At 40.3% G+C, this 22437-nt stretch overlaps 1 protein-coding gene across 4 annotated transcripts in view; it reads left to right on the plus strand.

Annotated features, from left to right (window-relative positions):
* igsf9ba (immunoglobulin superfamily, member 9Ba) overlaps positions 1-22437 on the plus strand; it is a 77349-nt gene that overhangs the window by 13567 nt on the left and 41345 nt on the right. For all 4 annotated transcript variants that reach the window (XM_039783015.1, XM_039783023.1, XM_039783001.1 and 1 more), the window contains exons 2-3: positions 10547-10744; positions 20400-20546. In XM_039783015.1, the coding sequence (XP_039638949.1) occupies positions 10547-10744; positions 20400-20546 (345 nt within the window). The remainder of the gene's footprint in view (positions 1-10546; positions 10745-20399; positions 20547-22437) is intronic.

Below are 22437 nucleotides of genomic sequence, written 5' to 3' on the forward strand. Positions count from 1 at the left end.
TATTGATGCTGAATAAACTCATAACCAGCTGTAATTAGATACAAAAGCACTAATAAGCGCTGCTAGCAGCCTCTTTGTGTAATTAATTTGAAACACCTTTAATAACTCATTTAAAAATGACTGAATCATGACTGGACCGAGGAGTTTTTGTGACTTACAGCTGCTGCCAACGACGCCCTATAATGTGCACCTCTGGCAGCGCAGTGCCCAGCAATGTTGGTTTGACCTTTGTGTCTTTGGCAAGCCAAGCCCATTTTACACATCTCTCCTCGCTGTGTGTTCGAGCAGGTGTCAGCACATCCTTTGCATCCCTGACTGAGCATTGCTTGTCTGTAAGGGACTTTGCCATTAAAGAGAGCTAAATAATGAAGAGACCAAATCCATCTTGGATTGTCCCCGTATAAAAGTAAAAGTAGAGACACTGAGGTAACTGTCTTGTCTGCTAAAAACAACCTTGTGTACTGGAAAATCCTCTTTGGTCTACAGAGTGTGAAGTAAAATGTGTCAAAAATAAATTTCATTTTAAATGGAAGTCAATAGTTATGTTTGGAGACAGTGTTTTCTGCTAGATTTGTACTGTATGTACGGTGGTAGAAGTACTCGGATCCTTCACTTATTCCTTTGAAAATAACAATACTACAGTGTAGAAATACTTAAGTAAAAGTACAAAAGTAGTAGGATCAAATATATATTTAAAGTACTCAAAGTAAAAGTACTCATTTTACACAATGTCCAATTTCAGAAAAAAATATATAATTATTGGATCATAATTAGGAATGCATTGTTATTTTGCTCCACTTGTGTATGTTATCACTTTAATGTTGCAGCTGGTAAAGGTGGAGCTAATCTTAATTACTTTCTACTGTATACAGTTGGGTAGCTTGTGAATTGTCGCCAGAGCATCAATTAAGTCTGATCTTAACCAGTAGTTATAAATAATAGCTTTTATGTGTTGATTACATTTTGTATTAATCTGTAAAGTAACTGAAGTTAGCAAATAAATGTTGTGTAGCAAAAAGTACATTTCCCTCTGAATTTTAGTAGAGTTGAAGTATAAAGTAACATTGGAAATAGTCAAGTTAAATCCAAGTAGCTCAAAATTGAACTTAGTACTTGAGTAAGTGTACTAAGTAACTTCCCACCACGGTATGTAAGAGAGAAGGAGAGGGAACTGGGGAGAAAAACCCAAATCCTCCTCTTGCTGGAGTCAAATTTGTGATGTTCACCAGCAACCAAAATAACTGTGAGGAAGTTAATAAAAGCAGAATGTGAGAGAAAAGAGCTTCCAAAGCTACATGATATGAGTGCAACAATAACCCCTTCTATAATCCCACAGAGTGTTTTTTTTTTAGGAGTGTGGACTCCCCGAGGGTGTGGGTGCAGGTCCAGAGCACATCAGCTATAATTTTGTGACTAGCAGGCCAAACCCAGCTGACCTCTGCCTGAGCCTTAGGCCGGTTACACACTGGAAGCGGCGCGCGAGCGTGTCAGCTGCGTGGCGTGTCCGTTTATATTTCGGCTCCCATGTTAACAGGTTAGAGCTTACACACTGCCGGCGTGAGACTGCTAGAAATAGAACCGACGCCTATTTTTCACGCGAGACACCAGCGTGTTGGAAGCGTTTCCAGGCAAAATAGAACAGGAAAATATGTTTATATGTCATTTAGACACAAATACATATTAATAAATGACATATTGATGTTTGAAAGTCTAGGTTTTGACATCAATGTAGATATAAATGTAATACAAAATTTCAGAGAAAAGATTTTCAAATATTGCACCTGTCATACAGAACGAAATATTCTGTAACTTATTTTGCAGTCAATACTGCCGACGTTGTCTTGCTTTAATCAAATCAGTAGGCTGTATATAAATGGTAGGATAGGCTACGATAACAACGTAGTGTGTGTTCTGAGTGACGGTCCAACATCAGATAGGCTATATAGGCTCTTTACAGCTACACAAAGTTGTTCAGACAGCCCACTTACCCATTTATCAGAGTTTGAATCTGTCTGCACTATGTCCCGAGATCAGCCCTCCCTGTACCTAGCAGCAGGAGCAGCGCCGCGTCAGACACGCTTCTGGTATGTAGGACACAGAAAAATCCACGCAGCTGAGACGCAGCTGAGACGCAGCTGAGACGCAACAGAAACGCCACGCTCGCGAGACGCGTGCAGTGTGTATCCGGCCTGAGGCCGCGTTCAGACAGCCTGCGTCGGCTGTCTGACGGTCCAAGAAAAAAGGAAGGAATCCATTAATTTTGAATGGGGGTAGTGCCTTTAAGCTATGGTGGGGTTTGCCGCAGGGGGGGGGACACACGCAAAAAAACGCAGCGGGCCTGCTGCGAAATGTTAAGACTGACTCAGCTGTTGGAGAAACGCAACCCCACATCAGGCCAATCATGTAACCGTAAATCAGACTTGTCAGTGTGTTTTGAGGTATGGTTTGAGGCGAGTGACGTACAGTACTACAGTACATCACTACCTTAATCACTGCCACAGGAAAGTTTTACACTATGAGGGTAAAAAAAAAACGAAAAACAAGCACTGAACTGCCCGGGAGTTTGTGTAATAAATGTTTCCTCGCTATGTCTCGCTCGTCTCTTTTCTTTCTCTCCCTCTTCTGTGAAATAAAGCTGCCTTCAAGTGTGGTCGGAAACATCGAGATCTATAAACGATCTGATGGAAAACAGTAATTGTGACATATAAAGTGTACTTGTGCTTTGTTGGGGGGTTTAAGAACACAACAGGACGTCACGCAAATGGGCTGTTTCATTGACCCCGCCCGTATAACCCTGCGACTAATAGCTGGATCATCTTTTTTGGTCTGAATGCATTGTTAGTAGTCCCACGGTGCCCTGAGGTTGTCACACACACATGTGCCCTGAACGACCACTATTGTTATTTTATTGAATTTCTTTTGTCTGTTTTTTAACATGTCATGAGGCTAAAAAATAAAAAATATAATCACAAATTGGGATGTGTTATTATGGATGAAGATAAGACTTTATTGATTTCTTGGTGAAATTCACAAGCTACACGGCAGAATACCTCACCTAACAGCTGCAGTATTAAAGCTACAATAACTTTAATAAATAAAATAACTTTTTGTCATATTTGCTTAAGCTGTCAATATCTCCTGTAAGTACTACATGAATAAGATCATCTGCGGAAAAAGCATTCCCCTGTCTCCTCCTGGTGCTCCCAATGGCAAAAGGAAAACAACCAATCAGAGCCAAGGAGTCGCTAACGCAGTGCTCGTAAACTGCAGTCAAACTGCAACACTAGGCAGTGCTGTTCAAATAGGAATCACAATTCTTTTACTGCATTGCCAATTTCTTGCCTAAAATCTTTTCAGAAAGATTTTAGTATACTGTTTAGATGTAAAATGAGAGTTTCCTCCTGCTGGTCGGCCAGTGGGCGGTTTTTGGTTTCGGCTCGACTTGGTCACAAATGTCTCATTTCGTGGGTAAGCGATGTGCTTACAGACGATTAAATTCAATAATATTGTACATTTAAAGGTATGGAGTACCGATACCATGCCCAACTGTGGTATACAATATCTGAGTACTTCTTCCACCACTGATGATCCTATAGAATATGACGCATTGCTGTAGATTAAACTACCCAATAGTATGTAAAGTAGTTAAAAATTAGCACAACCATAAAGAACTACAGCAGTATAATTCAATGCATAAAAGCAGTATGGCAGCAGTAATTTTAATCAAGTAACATCATATTTAATAGTAAAATACTGACAGGGACCAGTTTCCTGCATAATGAGTACTTTTACTTTGGATACTTTAAGTACATTTTGAATGGTTTGAATGCAGAACGTTTACTTGTAGTGGAGTATTTTAACTGTGTGGCATTGATACTTTTACTTAAGTAAAGGATCTGAATACCTATTCCACCCAGTTGCAGTTCTAGACCATTTCAAATGGAGTGGCCAGGCTGGGACCACATTTTTAAGGGTATCAAATATATTAAGCACAAGTGTTATATACCACCAGCCCTCCATAGGCTTGGTTCTACAAAAGAATTTGTAAGAATGCAATTTTATTTATTACTGCACATGAATAACGCGCACACACGCGCACACACGCGCACTCACGCGCGCACACACACACTCACACTCACACACTCAGGCCATTCTTTGATGTGACCTTCAGCATATGCAGGCTGGCATTCAATTACCGCCATGTCAGTGGCCCATCCAGCCCAGTGGCTGCACGTCCTTGAGAGTCTCTCTCCAGCCTCCGTCCAGTCTATATATTCCATTACACCCTCCACATCGGGAGCTCTTTCTGGTATAAAGCAGTGCTCACATCCTCATCCGTGTGAAGGCACACACACACACACACACACAGCTTGATGTATCCTTTACAAAATCTCTAACTGCAGTGAGCAATGGTTTTCCTCGCTTGTACGCTGAATCTAATTTGAGCCCGAGGTAAATATTAGATTTTAGTTTTTACTGGGTGAAATATTGTGCTAGTGTAACAAAACAACAACAAAAAACACCCTGGACCAGAAAATCCAAGCACTGCTCATCTAAAATTTGTCTCAGTTTTTTTTTTATATTTTCCCACAATATTGTTCAGTGTGTTATTGGACAGCATTACTGTCAAAACATTTCACTCTGCTCTGCCTGATTATTGCCCAAAATTGCCTTGAGAGTCTGTTTACTGTACGAATGTGTGATCATTACTGAAAAGTACAGTGTGGTGCGAGAGCCATTTTCAGCCACTGCCACTTGAAAAACGCTCCAGTTAAAATCTCTTGCAGATTTAACCCCGCGTGCCCCTTCGCTGTTCTGCTGCGATGATTCATGTACTGGTCTGCACAGCTGTTGACTGACCTCGAACAGATGTCTCTTATTGGTTTATGATGTTGTTACATCACATTGTGTGTATCAGTAAACATTTGTCTTTGGCTGCTTCTCTCAGCTCTTAATGTCCTTGTCACATTTGTGCTTTCCTCAAATGTGTTATTTATCTCATAAGGCAACCTCTTGGATAAGTGTTCTATAAATAAAGATTATTATGATTATTGACTATGTGACAAAGCTACAAGTTACAAAAAGCAATGCTCTCAGAGCTCTAGAGCTGAAACGATTGGTGGATTAATCGATAAACGATCAACAGAATCGATTAATCACTTTAATTCATTTTTCAAGCAAAACCACCAAATACTCTTAATAATTCCATCTTTGTTCCTTTGTTGTTATCTCAACCCAACCTGGGTGTCCATCTAACTATCTAACAATCTAACTAATGCACTGATTTTGAAATTAAACAGTATCTTGTGGATAAAGAGAATTGTGATAGAAACAAGACTGTATCAATCTTTTATTAGAACTAGAATTCACAAAGGCAAATCCACTTTGCATGTTTTGTGACTTTTACTTTTGACTGGATTAATAGAGATTATCTTCAAATTTATGGAAGCGGGGGTGGATGGTAGATTTTATAAAGCAATCCGGACTGTGTATAGTTGCCCAGTTGCTTGTGTGGAGATCAATGACATGTTTACTGACTGGTGGGATAAAACAAGGGGCTATCTTCTCTCCTACTACTCTTTTTGCAATATTTGTAAATGATTTAGCTCTAAAGATTGAGGAAGATAATTCATGCATATGCTTGGCTGATACGCAGATGATATCATTTTACTGGTTGAGTCTTAGTCTGACCTACAGAATATATTAAATATGGTTAGTTTGTGGTGTCAAAGCAAAACACATATAAAGCATTTCAGAAAGAAAGTTATGGTAAGAAGTACACAAAAAATATATTTTGGCTCAGTCACTTAAGATAATTTTAGTGCATAGTTTACTCTATAAATACTTGGGTTTTTCTCTTGGTGTATTTATGACATATGAGGTTGGAATTGGGTCCCTAACGGTAATGTGAAATAATCTGTCTCATCAAAATAGCAGAAGATAGAATAAATAAGGTGTTTAAGTGAAGTAAATCTCCCATTTCAAAAGAGGTTTACTCAAAATGTAAGGGAGGGGGATATGTTGTATGTCTAAAGGCATGCTTTGTGTTTGTAGTGTTAGCTTTTTCAAGTTTGAAGAAAAATTGTTGGAAAATATCTTGTCAAAGCCAAAATTAAGGACATACACACATCACAAAAAAAGTTTTGCCCTGAATCTGTAATGTTCTAACTTGTTTAACTAGATGCCAACGATCTTTACAGTAGTTGCACTGTTGTGGGCTGGTATTCTTCCTCAGACCATTAACGTTGGTCGATTGAAAAATACACAGGAGGAGAAGCCATTGTGTGAGCTGTGTGGCTTGGGTAAAGTGTAAAGTGAGTCCTGTTTTCTTTTGTAGTGTACAAATTATGATGATTTAAGAGAGTTAATTTTCCATGAAATGGCTGGATCAAACCCTGAAATATTCTGGTGCACCGATGAGCAATAATCAGAATGGCTGTTTAATTTTAATGTGGTTAAGTTTGTCTCAAAAGCCTGGAATAGAGGGCGAGGTGGATTATTTAATTAGTATTTATTCAGATTTCTATATAGTATATGTTTGGTCTGAAGATTTTATTGTGAGAGATGCTTATTAAGTTGCTCCTTTATTTTTGGACTGTCTCTGTTGTTTTGGAAATGTATACGCAGCACTCTGGTCCTGGCTTTTATTAAATAATGGTGTCTTGTTAGCCCATGAGGCCTTGGCATAGTTATATACAAGACACAATAATAAAAAATAAAAAACAATATTCACAAGAAGGCGTTCACAAGATGCTCAATGGAATAGATTTGAATAAAAAAAGCTAAGTTATGTTACACTAATTTGGAATTTGTGAAATATCTGATTTCAATTCAAATCATACAATCTGAGAAATTCAGAGGCAAAAAGCTCGGAGGCACAGACTTATATGACAATAAATTGAATATCTTTGGGTTTTGGACTGTTGTTTGGAAACAAGATGCAAGATATGTAAAGACATCACCTTCGGCTTCAGGAAATTGTAACAGGCATTTTTTAACCAACTATTAAACCATTAATCGAGAAAATAATCCCTTAATAATCAAACTTGCTGTGGCTCTGTCTGTTTAACCTGTAATACAATGAGGAATGTATCTTTCTTTTGTACATGAACTGCCTGCCGTATAGAGGATTTATCTGACAGCTGACTGAATTGTTAGCCTTCATGAATTCATGATCATAGCAGTAAATCCACTATGTGCCGAGCATAGATACATAAAACATATTGGTCTCTTGGATTTATGAGCTTATGAGTTTGATTTATGCATCTTACTCAACAGATTTCTACCTCTGTGTATTTGGAGGGCTTCAGCCTCTGTTGACATTTACAATGCGAAAGCAATCAGGAATTGCCATCATCTCTTAACTCTATTGATCCCTCTATATCTACCGTACGGTTTATTTGGAAGATCTTAAGCATGGACACTTGTATCACATTTATGCGTTGTTGAGAGCATAAATATTTCCCCCTGAATAAGCCCCCATAAACCCGACTGGGTCACCGTGTCTCCATTAAGGAAATGAAAAAGGCAAAAGCGGTGACCAAACCTCTGCTGATTGTCCCCTCATGAGGATCCCATAAAGAAATTGGAGAATTATTAGCACCTCTAATATATTATCTCAAGTCTTTTAAAGTATGTTCTCTGTCCAAGACTTGCTCCCGCTACCACCATGATCCAAAAAATACTGCCAGCCAGAAACCCAAGCCTCTAAACTAGTGCTACCTGAACCGCCTGCAGAGAAAACAATAGATTTCAGCAGAAAGCACAGTTGTGCCACATAGTTTGAGCCGGTGCTTCATGTCAAGTGACTCTACTTACTCAAACCAAACAATGTATCCAGTGTATTTCATTATGGATGGGAGCCTGATCTCTTTTTTGCCAGACCCAGAAGTAAAGACAAGAGACCCATAAAGTCTCTACTTTAATTTGTTATCCAACACCTGCTGGTCAGGTGCACACGTGTATTTCCTCAAAAATCTACATCATTTGTCTCGGACTGTGTTGAACTACTGCTTTAAGGCAACCACGTTGGGATTCACTGATCTAAAATTCAAAAGTAGTGAACTTGTCTTAAGAGCATTTACCAAGAAAATTCAGAGCACATGCCTCTTCACAAGCCCTGTATGTGGTGTTGAAAGTGGTTATTATAATCGTTTTTAAAGGCGTTATAAATGATGCTGCAGTGGCGCGTGCTCAGGTGTAAATTTCAGGCTTTGGCAAGCCTGAAAGGATTAGTTTAGCAGATTTCTGATTTTGTTTTGCTTATAGCTGGATGGGACAGGTTTCCTCAGAAGTGCATTAAAAGGTAATGTTTTGTACGGGCTGCAGAGCAGAGTGTCATGCCCACAGAAGCTCTCTGCAACAATCAACTCCACTCTCGTCCACTCTCAGCTATTTTTATGCATGTTGACACGCTACGCTGTGCTTCATCAAACACTGACCCTCAGTTTAATCTTAATGACAAATGCTGCTTAACTACCGGCATGATTTAGATGCTCCAAATTAGTACATGAAGTTTTGTGCTTTCTTTGTTGCACAGCTTGTCTGTGGCTTGTAGTTGTCCATCAGCTACCCTATGAGATGTCTTACTTGTAGCACTTGCATCATATTCGTTGGGTATTAATTCTGTTTTAGGGTTAGCATTCAGGCTCGTGCAGCTTTTTTGTATTCTCGTGCTGGTCTTTCAGAGATCTAAATGGTCATGTGGGGAATATTGAGTCATGCACATGCATTTCATTTGGTTTATGTCACTCATTAGAGCTCAGGGTAATGGCCTTATATTTGTGCCTCATTCTAACGCTACCAGCGCTCCAGAGTATGTGCGAGGGCACATGGGGAAAGTGTGTGAGAGGGGTTATTATTGCATGGTAATATGGATAATAGCAAACCTACAAATACAATTATTGACCACGGAATAGATTTTAGTTTTTGTATAATTTCTCTTCAAAATTGAATGTATGTGCTTGCGAAATATATTTCTCTGTGCTCAAAATATACAATTGCTCGCTCAGGAATGAGGCACAAATATAACGCCGTACAGGGTAGCTTAGAATAGCTGTTAGCAGGTGATAGCAGGCACAGTTGCAAAGCAGATTCCAGGACTGATGCCCGCAACTGACTGGCACACCACATCTCCACTTTAAAAAAGTGCAATTTGATTAAATCTGCTCTGTTTCAGTCCAGAATCTGTGCTGGCTGAAACGAATAAAGTGGATTAACTCTATCACAGGATAATGCAGATTAAACCGGTAGACACAATCACTAAGTGATGCATATGGCCTGTAGGGGTGGAGTTAAAGCTTTATTTTTCAGACAGAAGAACTGAGTGGAAATATTTGGGTTTTAATTGCAGTGTGCGCAGCTGGCACAGATCATGTAACATTTTCATTTCATACAGTGACGGCAGTGGAGCAGAGAACATAACTACATACAGTAACACCAGCGCTGCTTGAGCCCATAATACCTCCAGGACCCAACGTATTAGCTCTTCTTGAGAAAAAAAAAAAAAAAAAAGTCCTGCTCGTGCAAATGATGCTGCTAATGAAAGCGTTAAGTTATTCAGCTGGTGTTTCTCTGGAGTGATACGTCAGCATGTCTCTTGATCCCTGAAGCGATTTTTCCCCCCTGGGCGAGGGCGGGTAGTCATGCTTGCTCTGACGGTGGAGATAGAGCCGGTTCAATGAAAGCGGGGGTGGCAGCTGGAGAAAATCCATTCCCAGAGTGAGCGTTCTGCTGAGGCAGGTAGGCCGACCTTTCAGTCATCTGATAGGTCAACGCTCGGCAGCGTGCCTGGACAGTCGTGGCTAAACGCCAGGCCTGGTGGTGCTCATAGTAAAGCTTATCTGAGCAGCAGCCAGCTATGATCAATGGAACCCCTTGGCAGCTCATTTATAGTACAGTATGGCACAGCCACAAAACACTCACCAGCAGACGCAGGTGACAGATGACAATAGGGTTTACCCGTGTGCATGGTGATCATTCAGAACCTCAATTTAGGCCAGGAGTGTATCTGAAGCTAAATGTAGTTTTAATCCATTGTGCAGTAGTTTAGTCAAGGGCTGCAACTAACGGTTGTTGATTCACCTGTTGATTCATTGATTAGTTGTTTGGTCTTTAAAATGTCAGAACATGAAAACTGTTGATCACGGTTTCTCAAAGCCCAAGATGACGTCCTAATGTCTTGTTTTATCCACAACTCAAAAGATATTCAGTTTACTGTCATAGAACAATGAAGAAACCAGAAAATATTCACATTTAAGAAGCTGGAATCTGAGAATTTTGAATTTCTTTTCTTAAGAAATGACTGAAACGGATTTGTCAGTTAATCTTTGCAGCCCTAGTTTAGTCGATATTCTTTAATTGCCTCGTAATTATTGCTTGCAAATTAGTCTTGGATGACTTGGGTGCAATGTCATTTTTCTGCTTCGTCTGCAGGAATTCTGTGCAGAAGAATATACCTGCACCTTGTTCTTTTGTATGTCAGACTCCATCCCAGAGGAGATGAAATTCCTTGTTAGTGGTAACCGCTGCTGCTTCTTCTTCTCAGGTGCCCACGGAGTGAGAGAGGAGCCCCGGTTTGTGACGGCGCGCGCCGGAGAGAGCGTGATCCTGGGGTGTGACGTGTCCCCTCCCCTGGACGGCCAGCAGCCCCCCTATGTGGTGGAGTGGTTCAAGTTTGGAGTGCCTATACCCTTCTTCATCAACTTCCGCTTCTACCCTCCTCATGTGGATCCAGAGTACACTGGTAAGATGTCTGTCTGTCTATGTCAAAGTAATCCAGCCGTGAAAGTATAAAAGGTTTTATTATTTTTTTTATCTTTAATAGTTTAGTTTCTGAATTTTGAATTAATGAACGTTTGGATGCATCTTGGGATGAATCAGGATCAATATCTTTTTAGTTGCCAAGCACAATAAATCCACAGGACTTTGTCTTGTTGACACTGCAGCAGATACAAAGTTGACAACAAGAGTTTTACAGTGCACTCATAGAAGGATATAGTGGCATTTTAAACTACATTTTTTTGGAGTTGGAGTCACACGTGAAACAGAGTTAATGTTAAAAAACAACAACAACTCTATGGATACAAAGGAATTGCTTGACATTTTGGGGGATACACTTTTTCCCAAAATGTCGCTTTTTTTGCCAAGAGTAAGATGTGAATTTTGGTATCGCTCTCATGTCTGTGTGGTAAGTGTTGGTGAACACTGGTGAACATTTTATCGACCAAACAAGTTACATGAACACATATTATTTACTAAAGTTGGATGGGATCTGTATTGTTTGCCAGGAAAATGTAACCTGACCAATATTTCCACTACAGCAGAGTATGAAGCGTGTCTCCAAACATGGTAAATCTACCTTTTGTGAGTCCATCAATCTGATGGATATTGTAATGATATACAGTACAGGCCAAAAGTTTGGACACACCTTCTCATTCAATGCGTTTCCTTTTTATTTTCATGACTATTTATATTGTAGATTCTCACTGAAGGCATCAAAACTATGAATGAACACATATGGAATTATGGACTTAACAAAAAAGTGTGAAATAACTGAAAACATGTCTTATATTTTAGATTCTTCAAAGTAGCCACCCTTTGCTTTTTTATTAATAAGGGAAAACATTCCACTAATTAACCCTGACAAGGCACACCTGTGAAGTGAAAACCATTCAGGTGACTACCTCATGAAGCTCATTGAGAGAACACCAAGGGTTTGCAGCGCTATCAAAAAAAGCAAAGGGTGGCTACTTTGAAGAAGTTCCGGAAGTAAAAATACAATGCAATTGCTCCATTGACAAATTGGAGTATAAGCCATAAAATGGTAACCGTCGATGGTAGACTTAAAACCAGCATGCCGACGTGACTGAGCGATTCTATATGCTCATATAGACGCTAAAAATCATGGGGCACCAACCTTGTTTTGAGACAAAACGTCTTTTATTCGCAATGTCTTGGATAAGTACTTCATTACCTACAATCCTGAACAATCCCACAATCCCACAGTGATGCCTCTCATTGGTGGAACTCATGCTGGTGAGGAGGGAGAGGAGGGGGAGCTGCCTGCACGATCCGTTACGAGGATTTACGACACTGCACGAATCACGATCTGTTCCACGCTTCTGCCGTCAGCCTCCGCCGGGAAGCTAACGTTAGTTTAGCTAACAGCTAATTCGGCTAACCGCTAGCTGACCGCTTGATTCAGTCTAAAATAACGTTAACTCAAACTAAACACTGTGGAAAGCAGGCTACAGCTGATGTAACAGCCGTTTTGTATTTTAACGGTTATTTTCAGGTTTTATTTTGAGGGCCTTTTAAAGTTATTACATGCTGTCTCAGCTAGCGGTTAGCCGAATTAGCTGTTAGCTAAACTAACGTAGCTTCCTTTATTCAGTGGTGCGCGGTGGTTTATGGGATGAGTAGTTCCTTCGCTCTGAAATGACGATATGTCTTGTACCTTTGACTTTTTTTGGATTTCTGTTCGTTTTTTCACTCGAAATGGTACGTTGTATGCTTATGAGTCGCGTACCATCTGGTTAGCCTAAGGCATGGTCTAAAACTCTTTATGTACGGATTTTTCCAGACGTCAATGGGAGAAATGAATGGGAAATTTACATCCGGAACCCAAGGTCTCTCAGAGGAGGGGCGGGACTGTTGAGCTCTATAAACTCGAATCATTCTGGAAACATTTCTATGATTTTACAGCATATAGATTTCCTTACACTGCCGCAAACCTAATTATAACTTTTGGCTGAGAGCAGAGCCATTTCTGACAACCAGTTCAATATATTGCAGTGCAAATGTGCTGTGTACATGTACCTCCCAATCCTATTTCATTGAGAAGATTGACCTGAAATTTCAGCGTGATCCAGTCTGTTTTTCCCTCAGTATAGTTCTTTAGCTGTTTGGGCTTTTAAGTATAGGACATGGTGCAGCACACTGAGGCCTTTAAGTACTAAGAGAAAGACTTGGCCGCCTTTGCAAAGCATTGAACTGCACTTCTTTCTGTTCTAACATGGCGTTCGGGGCTGTGCAGGGGCATCTGCTGCCTCTGAATGAATAGAGGGAAATGACTGTGTCTCAGCAATTTACGACTGCATTGTACATACATTCTTTCCTACACACTCCAGTGACAATGCAGCACAGAGCATATAGTGTAGAGTCGATACAGTATATTAAAAAACCCTACATGTTAGTTAGTATAACGTAATACAATTCAACAGCACCATAAACTGCAGCCTCCAAATGATCATAAAATTGAAATAACGCCTCTCTAAACATTATTACCTTCATGAAGGGAAAAAAACCCTGCTGAGTGTATTATGTCCTTTTACGTTAATGCATGAGCATCATGTTTCTGGCCACCCTGTGAATTAAATTCCAATATTTACTCTGCTTAGCTCGGTTTTTGGTCTCCAAAAGCTAAGTAAAATATCGGACTTGTAAGCTGCTAAATGCTATACACTATGTTCACCAGCTAGTTGCTAACTCTGCCTTTCTGCCGTTTGGAGTTTTATTTGCTGAAAACTGCTGCCTGTTGTGGCCAAAAGTATACTGTATGCTCTCAACCTTAAAATTCCCCTCTCCTGGCTTAGACAATATGTTCGCCACTGCCTTCGCACAGACTTGCAGCAGGAAATTGGTTTTTCTGATGTTGCTTCAGCATCTGTGACAAGATGGCGAGCTGTCAGAATGGGGTCAGAATTATCCCTTCGTGTTCCCACCTCTTTACCAAGTACAAAACCCCTGCCTGTCCTGGTAATGTGCTGCGAAATAAAGGCAAAGCTCGGCTTGTCGTAAAACTGGAGGATTCAATTCCCATGTCAGTGTCCTAAATAGGGACATAACAGGGTTTTCAGGGTTTGTTTTCAGTGAAAGTGGTGTGAATAATAATAAATTCATTGAAATTACTCCCTGTGGGCTTTTCAAGCAGGGTCACCACTGCAAATACGACTAATGGCGGTGACTCACTGTCCCCTCCTTTTTTTTGTTCTGTAGTGGCTACTGTAGATACTGCAGCTGCTGGAGCGTTTCATTGCTTACTTTAACCTCCTGACCGGCAGCAGGGTATGAACGACCAGCGCTTTCCAAACAGCATCACACTCCGCTGTGCTCGCTCGGGCTCTAGTGGGCCTCTGCCATGTGGCGTCAAGTCCACTGCTGAGGAATTACCATGGAACAGATGCAACATAAAATGCCGGCTTTTTTAAAAAAATAAAAATTTTTTTGGGGGGGGGTTGGTTAATAATATTATAATAAAGTGGGTTTTTTTTTTTTTTTTTTTCTTTTTTTTCCCCTGATATTTCTTATTTTTTTTTTTTTTTTTTTATTTTTTTTTTTTTTTTAAAAAATTGGTGAATAGACTCAATGTGATGTTATTCCGTCACACAGCTGCTACCAAAAAAGAGTAGATTATCCATGAATGCTGCACTTACAGTATGGACAAATCCAAAATATGTGACTCCATCCATGGGTCAGTCATTTTGTCGGGGTCAGTGATCATTACCTTTTTTCACTTTAGACACCAACAGTATATTCATTATAATATGTAAATTGAGATTCCTTATTAGAACTGTGTATTTTCCGTCTAATTTACTGCAAAACGAGAACTTGTAGGCTACATATCTCCTTGCAGACTAAAATCTATCTTTTAAAGTGTTTCCTGCAGCTATATGGAAATTAGAACATTTAAAAACATCTATTTTTGTGCCCACTCAAGCAACGACGCAATCAATAATTCAGATGTGCAGCTTGTGAAATTTTAGTGTCCCGCTTTGGGACAAGCTGTTGGAAAACGAAACCATATCTCGGATGCACAAGGATAATATGGATATGTACAGCATATGTAAACCTTATTGCCCTCTTAGGAGCTCCACTTTTCCTACATGTACACAGTAGGCTACAGGATAATGATGCAAAATGCTATGTTTTATCTTACCGTTAAATAACGAGAGTTAATAATAAGGATTTATAAGCATCCAAATACTTAGCTTACTGCTCACTATAGAGTACAGTACCGACTGAGTGTGTAATAAGTGAACCAGGGAGTGGTTTCTGACACTTAAACACATATAACATATGGATAGGATATAACAAGTCAAGGCTTTTTGTGGTGCCAAACTCCATTATCAGAAGGGAAAAATTTTAAAAATAGGACTTCAGTACATTCTTGTGCGTAACAGTTTTCTTTTCTTTTTTTTTAAAACAAAATACAAAACATACAATTTACAACATGAACACATCCCCTCCCTTCCTGAACCCCCCCCCCCCCCACCCCCACTTGCATCACCACATATGCAGTAGGCCTCGGTTGTCTGCTTAGGTACACTTACTTAGACGAAAAAGATAAAATAATACCCATAATATCCAAGACAATACAATAAAATAATATCAAAATAGACAACAAACTGTAAACTAAATAGACATATTATGTATGTGTGATAAAACAATAAGCACATAGTATACATGCATCTCTACAGCACATGTCTTAATAGGAGCCCTTCAGAAAGCTTAAAGGGGTGATAGAATGCAAAACCGATTTTACCTTGTCATAGTTGAATAATGACAGTTTAGTGAGTAACTAGGATATACATAGAACCTCAAAATCCCATTGACACCTCTTTCTCAGCAAATCTCACTATTTGAAACTGCCTCTGAAAACGGGCGAATCTCAACAAATCCTCCTCATTTGGCTCTAGTCTCTATGTTTGTCACGCCCCAACATTTGCATAGGCTACACAACTGATCTGAGGTCAGCTTAGTCTTCTGAATAGGTCGCGCAGATCTCAAGGAGTTCAGCTGCTGGTGCTGCCTGAGTTGCTGCCTCGCCGCCCGGCCTGCCTTCCTTCACAGACCCCGGCCTGCTGTGAGGTAAATGGAGCTCTGTCACGGCTGGCAGCCCACGGCACGCCATACCCGCGCAAAGTCACCTTTTTATGGGTGAATGGACTACCAAACGCCACTGCTCTGACAGAGCTCCAGGGCCTGCAACTCCCCTCTTCCTGCTAGCTAAATGGCCCATGTGTGTGAGTGACCCCACAGTCACATTAGCTACAAAAGAGAGCGACATGCACTCGCTTGTGGGCGCTCCTGGGCGTGCCTAGCCTACTCCTGGTTGCTTGGCAACAGTAAGCAGAAATTCTCCGGTGCTACCTTCAAGCACGTCTTAAAAGTTACTTCAGAGGTATTGTTAAGTCACAAAAACGATGTTTTTGGATTTAAAAGTATTTATTTCTCGATAAAAGTAACAACATATATGAGATAAAATGCCAAACGTATCAGATATATACAGAAATATGATGTCCTGAAGCGTTTTCTGCCATCTTGAATTATTTTCTTCGACTCAAGCCACTGACCTACGTCACGCTGCCCCTTCACTCCGATTGGCTGTCGCTTTGTCGCATCGCTCTGCATTTGCATAAAATAGACTTCTTGTCTATTTTTGCCCCGCCTTGCTCATGGCAGCGCCGAGCTCGTCGCTTGTCGCTGGCAAACGGCCACTCCCATTGAAAATGAATGGTAGCCTGTCGCTTTGTCTCTGTCTCTTGTAGATAATGTGACTGTGGGGTGAGAGCGCGGTCAGCGAGCTTGTTACGCCAGCAATCTCTTACCACAGGTTCCAGTTAATCTTATAATGTGTGTAATTATAATGTGTTGAGTTATTTAAACAAACGATTGGGGAAATAAACGCCTCTTGTCCGCGAGTCTCATTGATAGAGCCTGCGGCTGGATGGAGCTCTATCAATGAGAGCTAGCTAGCCTCCTCTTAGAATTCCTCTGAAATTCACAAAAATTCATTAACTTGAAATCGGACACCGTTGTTAGCTTTATAAGACGTTTAGGTAGATGTCGTATAAGTGGCGTGACGAAATTCAAACTGTAAATATACTCGAATTACGCTGAAAATGAAGCTAACTATCCGTGATTTGTAGCTACACAGGATTGAAGGGACAGTCGCAGCTAACGAAACCCCTAATCTTCACAAATATTCATTAACTTGAAATCGGACACCGTTGTTAGCTTTATAAGACATTTAGGTAGATGTTGTATAAGTGGCGTGACGAAATTCAAACTGTAAATATAGCTACTCTAGTTATGCCGGCAGCTGGCAGCCAGCCAAGATTAACTGAAACCTGTGGTAAGAGATTGCTGGTGTAACAACGCTGACCGCGCTCTCACTCTCACACACTTGGGCCATTTAGCTAGCTAGCAGTAAGAGGGGAGTTGCAGGCCCTGGAGCTCTGTCAGGGCAGCGGCGTTTGGTAGTCCATTAGCCCAAAAAACGGTGACTTTGCGCGGGTACGGAGTGCTGTGGGCTGCCAGCCGTGACGGAGCTCTATCTACCTCACAGCAGGCCGGGGTGTGTGAAGGAAGGCAGGCCGGGCGGCGAGGCAACAACACAGGCAGCACCGGCCGCTGAACTCCGACACACAGTCTTACCAAATTTGCAATTAGCCATACATTTTCGTAAAACGGCCCATATTTGAGCTTTATATAGTTGATTTCTCGCTTAAAAAAGTCTCAGAAGTTAATTTATATATATATATATATAAATATATATATAACGAAATAGCCCAACAAACAATGTATAACTTTGCAGTGTCTGAAATATGAGACCTGCTATCGAGTCTCCTATGTGTTTCTATGTAGTTTGCTCAAATCAATCAGCACGTAGCTCATTCTAAATATTCATGAGCATACCATATTTGGAAGAAAAGCTCTTGTTCCAAATAGAGCCATATTCACAGGGTAGTTAAGGGCCTAATAAAATAGCATTCGGGCAATTTTCAGCCCAACCAATGTTACATACCCCATTAGGAGACTTTAAGGAACAGTGTAAAATACCCTATATAATCATTCTATCACCCCTTTCAAGGTCCAATGTGTGGGAATTTCTCCCATCTAGTGTTGAGATCATATATCGCAATCAACTCTCTCGCGCCACGCAGTTCAATGTACGCATTACAGCTACGGTATCCTTCATGTTTCAAAAAGCAGGTCTCTTGCTCTTTTCAATATCCTTTTTCTTTTTCTGGGCGAAGAAGAAGACTCCTGTTCCTGAAATTTGGATTTTGAATACGTGTGGTCCTGCATGTTTCCTTCTTCAAACTTGCCGGGGCCGGGAAGCTACAATACCCATTAGCAGCATTAGCAGCACCTGTGAGTTTATCACGTGACAGCGAAAACGTGAAAGGCGGGGCAGTATGTCCTGTATGCCCTTACCGGCTAACGTATTTCAAGATGGCGCATGAATATGGAGCGTCTACCCCAGTTCATGCGAATATAAATGTAAAATTTCAAGCCAAAAGGAATACTTGGAATTGATGATGGTGGTAAATATTCATGAAAAACCACAAGTTTGTGAAAGGGCAACACAGATTTTGATAATGAACAACTATACACGTTACACACTGGACCTTTAAGTACCTTCGACTACAGTACATTTTGAAATGTTCATTTTAGATGTTCATAGTTAACTGTATTAATGATAGTGATAATTTACTCCCAAGGTTAAACGTTAACTTTGCCCAACTATATATTTTCCCTTTTTTAATCGTATCTCTAAGTTTTTAAGTCTGCCACACTGTGTCTCCTAACTTTGTCACTTTGGATCTTTAGTGTTTGCTCTTCAAAGCTTTCCTATTTGACATAGCCTGCGATGTGATCTGAACAAGGTGTTCGCTCATCTGTTTTCACAGTAGACAGAAGCCTGTTCTCTGTGTAAGTGGTGTATGCCCAGGGGGGCCGGTCCTGACGTGGATACAGTGCTGTTAACTCTGTTTACAGCAGCACCCTCTCACTCTTTGACAAATGGGAGCTGAGGTTGATCCCTACCCTTCACGCCACCACCCACCCCACTCAGCACTTCAATGCCCAGGCAAAAAAATAGACTTGACTTTTTAAAGACAAGCTACCTTTTTTGCTGCAAGACTGCAGCTCGTCTCTCCTCCTCTTTGCTGCATCGATTTTCTGCTAAAAAACAAACAAAGAAACGTCTGTTTTCTACCCCAACTATGGCAGCAATCCCAGGGTTGGGGTATCTATCCATCTATTTCATTTATATACAGTGCTGGTATAGTAATTCAGCCCGCCCTTCAATATATTTGCCTGACAGTTTGAAAAACCAGGAAACAGTGCTTATAGAACATCTACACAACAAAGTTAGAAAAAAAAGCTCCATTTCCGAACACTCGTCAGACAGCAGAAGGGAATGTTTTAGTCTGTTGGGCTGTCAGAGGCAGCCATGTGAGCAGCGGGCTGGAGGCTTGAAGACAGACAGCTTAGCAGCTGAAGATTTCACCAGGCCTGGTTTCCTGAACTTCTCTCATCCCTTGTGATTTCCTCCTTTTAGAATTCCAATTTATCCTCAGCCTTGAAGAAAAAAAGCGGCGGGGATGAGGAAGTTTTATAAGACATAGATGATTCCTTTGATGTGGGAGGCTGGTCTTTTCCCACAGTGACACCAAATACTTTATTTTAATTCAGCTGAAGGTATTGCTCCTAGGTAGTTTCATGCATAAATCCCAGTACTGGAAGGTAGCTGGTTTGTTTTCAAGCCACATTTATGCTTAAATATTGTGATGTTTAATCGGCAAACACTTTGAGGAATATGCTTATTCGTTTTCTTGCCTAGAGTTAGATGATATCACTCACGTCCGTCCTCTGTACAAACATGAGAGTGGTATCGATCGTTTTCTTCTATCTCTTGGCAAAAGGCTAAATCATTTCAGAAGATTTCAGTCTGCATGCTCTTCAGCATGATCCGTTTTGTGTTTCCTCCAACGGTGCAAAGACTTGCAAGTCAGGCTGATTGAAGGCTCTAAATTGCCCCGTAGGTATGAAGGTGCAGTCATTGTTAGAGATTGTCTGTCTCTATTAACTCTGTGAGAGACTGGTGTTTTGCTGCCTCCCATTCATTGCTTGGAAAGCCTCCAGACTGCTGCAATGAGTAAGAATAAGAATGAATTTGTTTGTCACACCCGACTTGGACTTTGTGCATCAAAACTGGCTCGTGCATGTGTTTATTTTAATAACTAGTAGTTCAAAGTCTGACTTTATGAGTCATATATGGTTCCACTTAATCCTAATAGCATACAGTACTCAGTGGCAGAATGTGTTTTATTTGTCTTTTTAATCTCTTTAAAACACATTAGTTTACACCATGGCTTGGAGGCTACATTTGATGCAAACCCAGTGCATCATAAATTTGTTTCATGCTGCGAGCAGAAAAAAGGCTGAAGTGAAGGGCTTAACCCCCAGCTGCTATGATAGATATCTGTGGTGAACAGCAAAGCTAGGTGTTTTGAAAAACAGAAAAAGACAAATATATATATATATATATATATATATATATATATATTATTTATTTATTTGTTTTGTTAATCCCCTTCTGTCTCCAGGTAGAGCCTCTCTGCACGGGAAGGCCTCCCTACAGATTGACCCAGTGCGCTCCGAGGACCAGGGCTGGTACGAGTGCAGGGTCCTGATGCTGGAGCAACAGTACGACACCTTCCACAACGGCAGCTGGGTGCACCTCACAGTCAATGGTGAGTCACCTGCCAATGGCGCCTATTGTCTGACTGGGAACATATGTGTTTGTGAGTGTGAAGGGAAACAAACTGCGTCATACAATTAAGCTCCATGTGAAAAAAAACTAGTATTTCCTAGAGGACCTTTTGTCCTCGATCTTCTCAAGGTAAAAAGTACAAACGCAGGTAATAATAGTCTGTCAACACACCTGATGATAAGCATATCATTATTTAGCCATTACATTGATTATAAGGAGGAACACTAGTGCAATATGCATACATACTATATGTTTGGTAGATAGTGTAAATGTTTACTTGTTGTAATGTAATTTAAAGTTCTTTTTCTGTGTGGAGTTGGTAGTTGTAAAATGCTGCTAAAATATCGAATTTTCACTGACTTTGCTGGCATCAGGTATAATCATAGACATCTGTACTTACAGTCTGTTTTTAACACACAGCTCTGCATCCTTCAATTACTTTTAGTTTTAGTAGTTATAACCTTGATTTTACTATATTTCTTTAAAGTTTTATGTCAAACGACTAAGGATGAAATGATTAGTTGATTAATCAATTATTCGGCTCGGCTGAGAGGAAACTATTTTGAGGATTGACTAATCATTTCCGGATCATCAGACATTCAGCAGCTTCTCATATGCGAGAATTTGCTGCTTTTCATCGTACATTGAATATCTGTGGGCTGTGGACTGTCACCTTTTTTTTTCTGACATATTTAGAAAAAAATATGTATGTGGTAATTGTCGTCTCATATATACTGAAAGAATATTTTTAAAAGGGCATTCTGATTGGTTTCTGTGTGCAAACTCCTCTTGTACTTGCTGGATTTTAACTACAGTGACACGCACTGTAATGCACTACTTTTGTCTTTGGTGTTTTACTTAAAAAATAAAGAAACTAACCGTACATTGCAGCCCTTCAGTCACTCTGGATCTTGACTCACTGGTCCAGTTATCGGCTGGTAACAGTTAATTGGTTTTCTATATTCTTTTACCAGACACATTTGAAGGAGTAGTTATTATACACTATTTCAGATCATTCCTGCAGCTTCATTTCAAAAGGCCCTGGTGTGAAAAAGAGATGAGAGGCTGGTTAGAAGAGAATTGATTGCGGCCTGTTTAAGGCGGTTCCGGCAGGGATCGTCTGCGAGAGTCTGAGAGCTATCAAACTGATGACCAGGCGGAAAAAAAATCTGCACCTTAGCATTTCCCAGGAATGCCCCAGTGGCTCAGAGAATCCTGTGTGAAGTGTGTCTTCACATTGTTGCAGAGCGGCAGAGACGACTCCTTTGTGTTGAATTTTTTTTAAGCCCTATATCTGTTTCACGTGAGGAATGCTTTTTAGACAGATATTATATTAAGCTGCTTCATATATTTTGCAGTACATGTAACTGAGTAAATGCATGATGCAGCAAAGATGCAGTGAAGTTAATGCAGCAAATTCATGTAGTATGTCTCATTTTGTAGTATTCCTTGCATTTCTTCGTTGGCTCTTCTGCAACTGGTTAATATGATTCGGTGAATATTTCCCAATCAGAATGGTTCAGGCCAAAAGTGGTGATTTTCTTGTGTTAAAGCTTCACAGGTCTCTAACTTCAGAGAGCTGTAATCCTCTGTGTTGTTAGAGAGAGACTTTGCGTGCAAACTGTCAAACTAATTCACACGTATATTTTTAGCGCTGTGTGAAACTCGTGCATTTTCGATTTGATCATGCATATGTTTTACAATGGAGGCAATTCTCATATTTGAATAATGATTACAACGCGCTGTATGCGAAATACTGTGTAAAGAACCATTTATAAAGTCCATTGCACAGCATAATCACTTTGGAATGAAAAATGCAGATGTGCATAAAGGGTTATTATCAATGCAGAACATAATGTTTTCTTCAGTGT

Source organism: Perca fluviatilis, chromosome 2 (genome assembly GCF_010015445.1).
Source record: "Perca fluviatilis chromosome 2, GENO_Pfluv_1.0, whole genome shotgun sequence".
In the NCBI taxonomy this organism is placed as follows: Eukaryota; Metazoa; Chordata; class Actinopteri; order Perciformes; family Percidae; genus Perca; species Perca fluviatilis.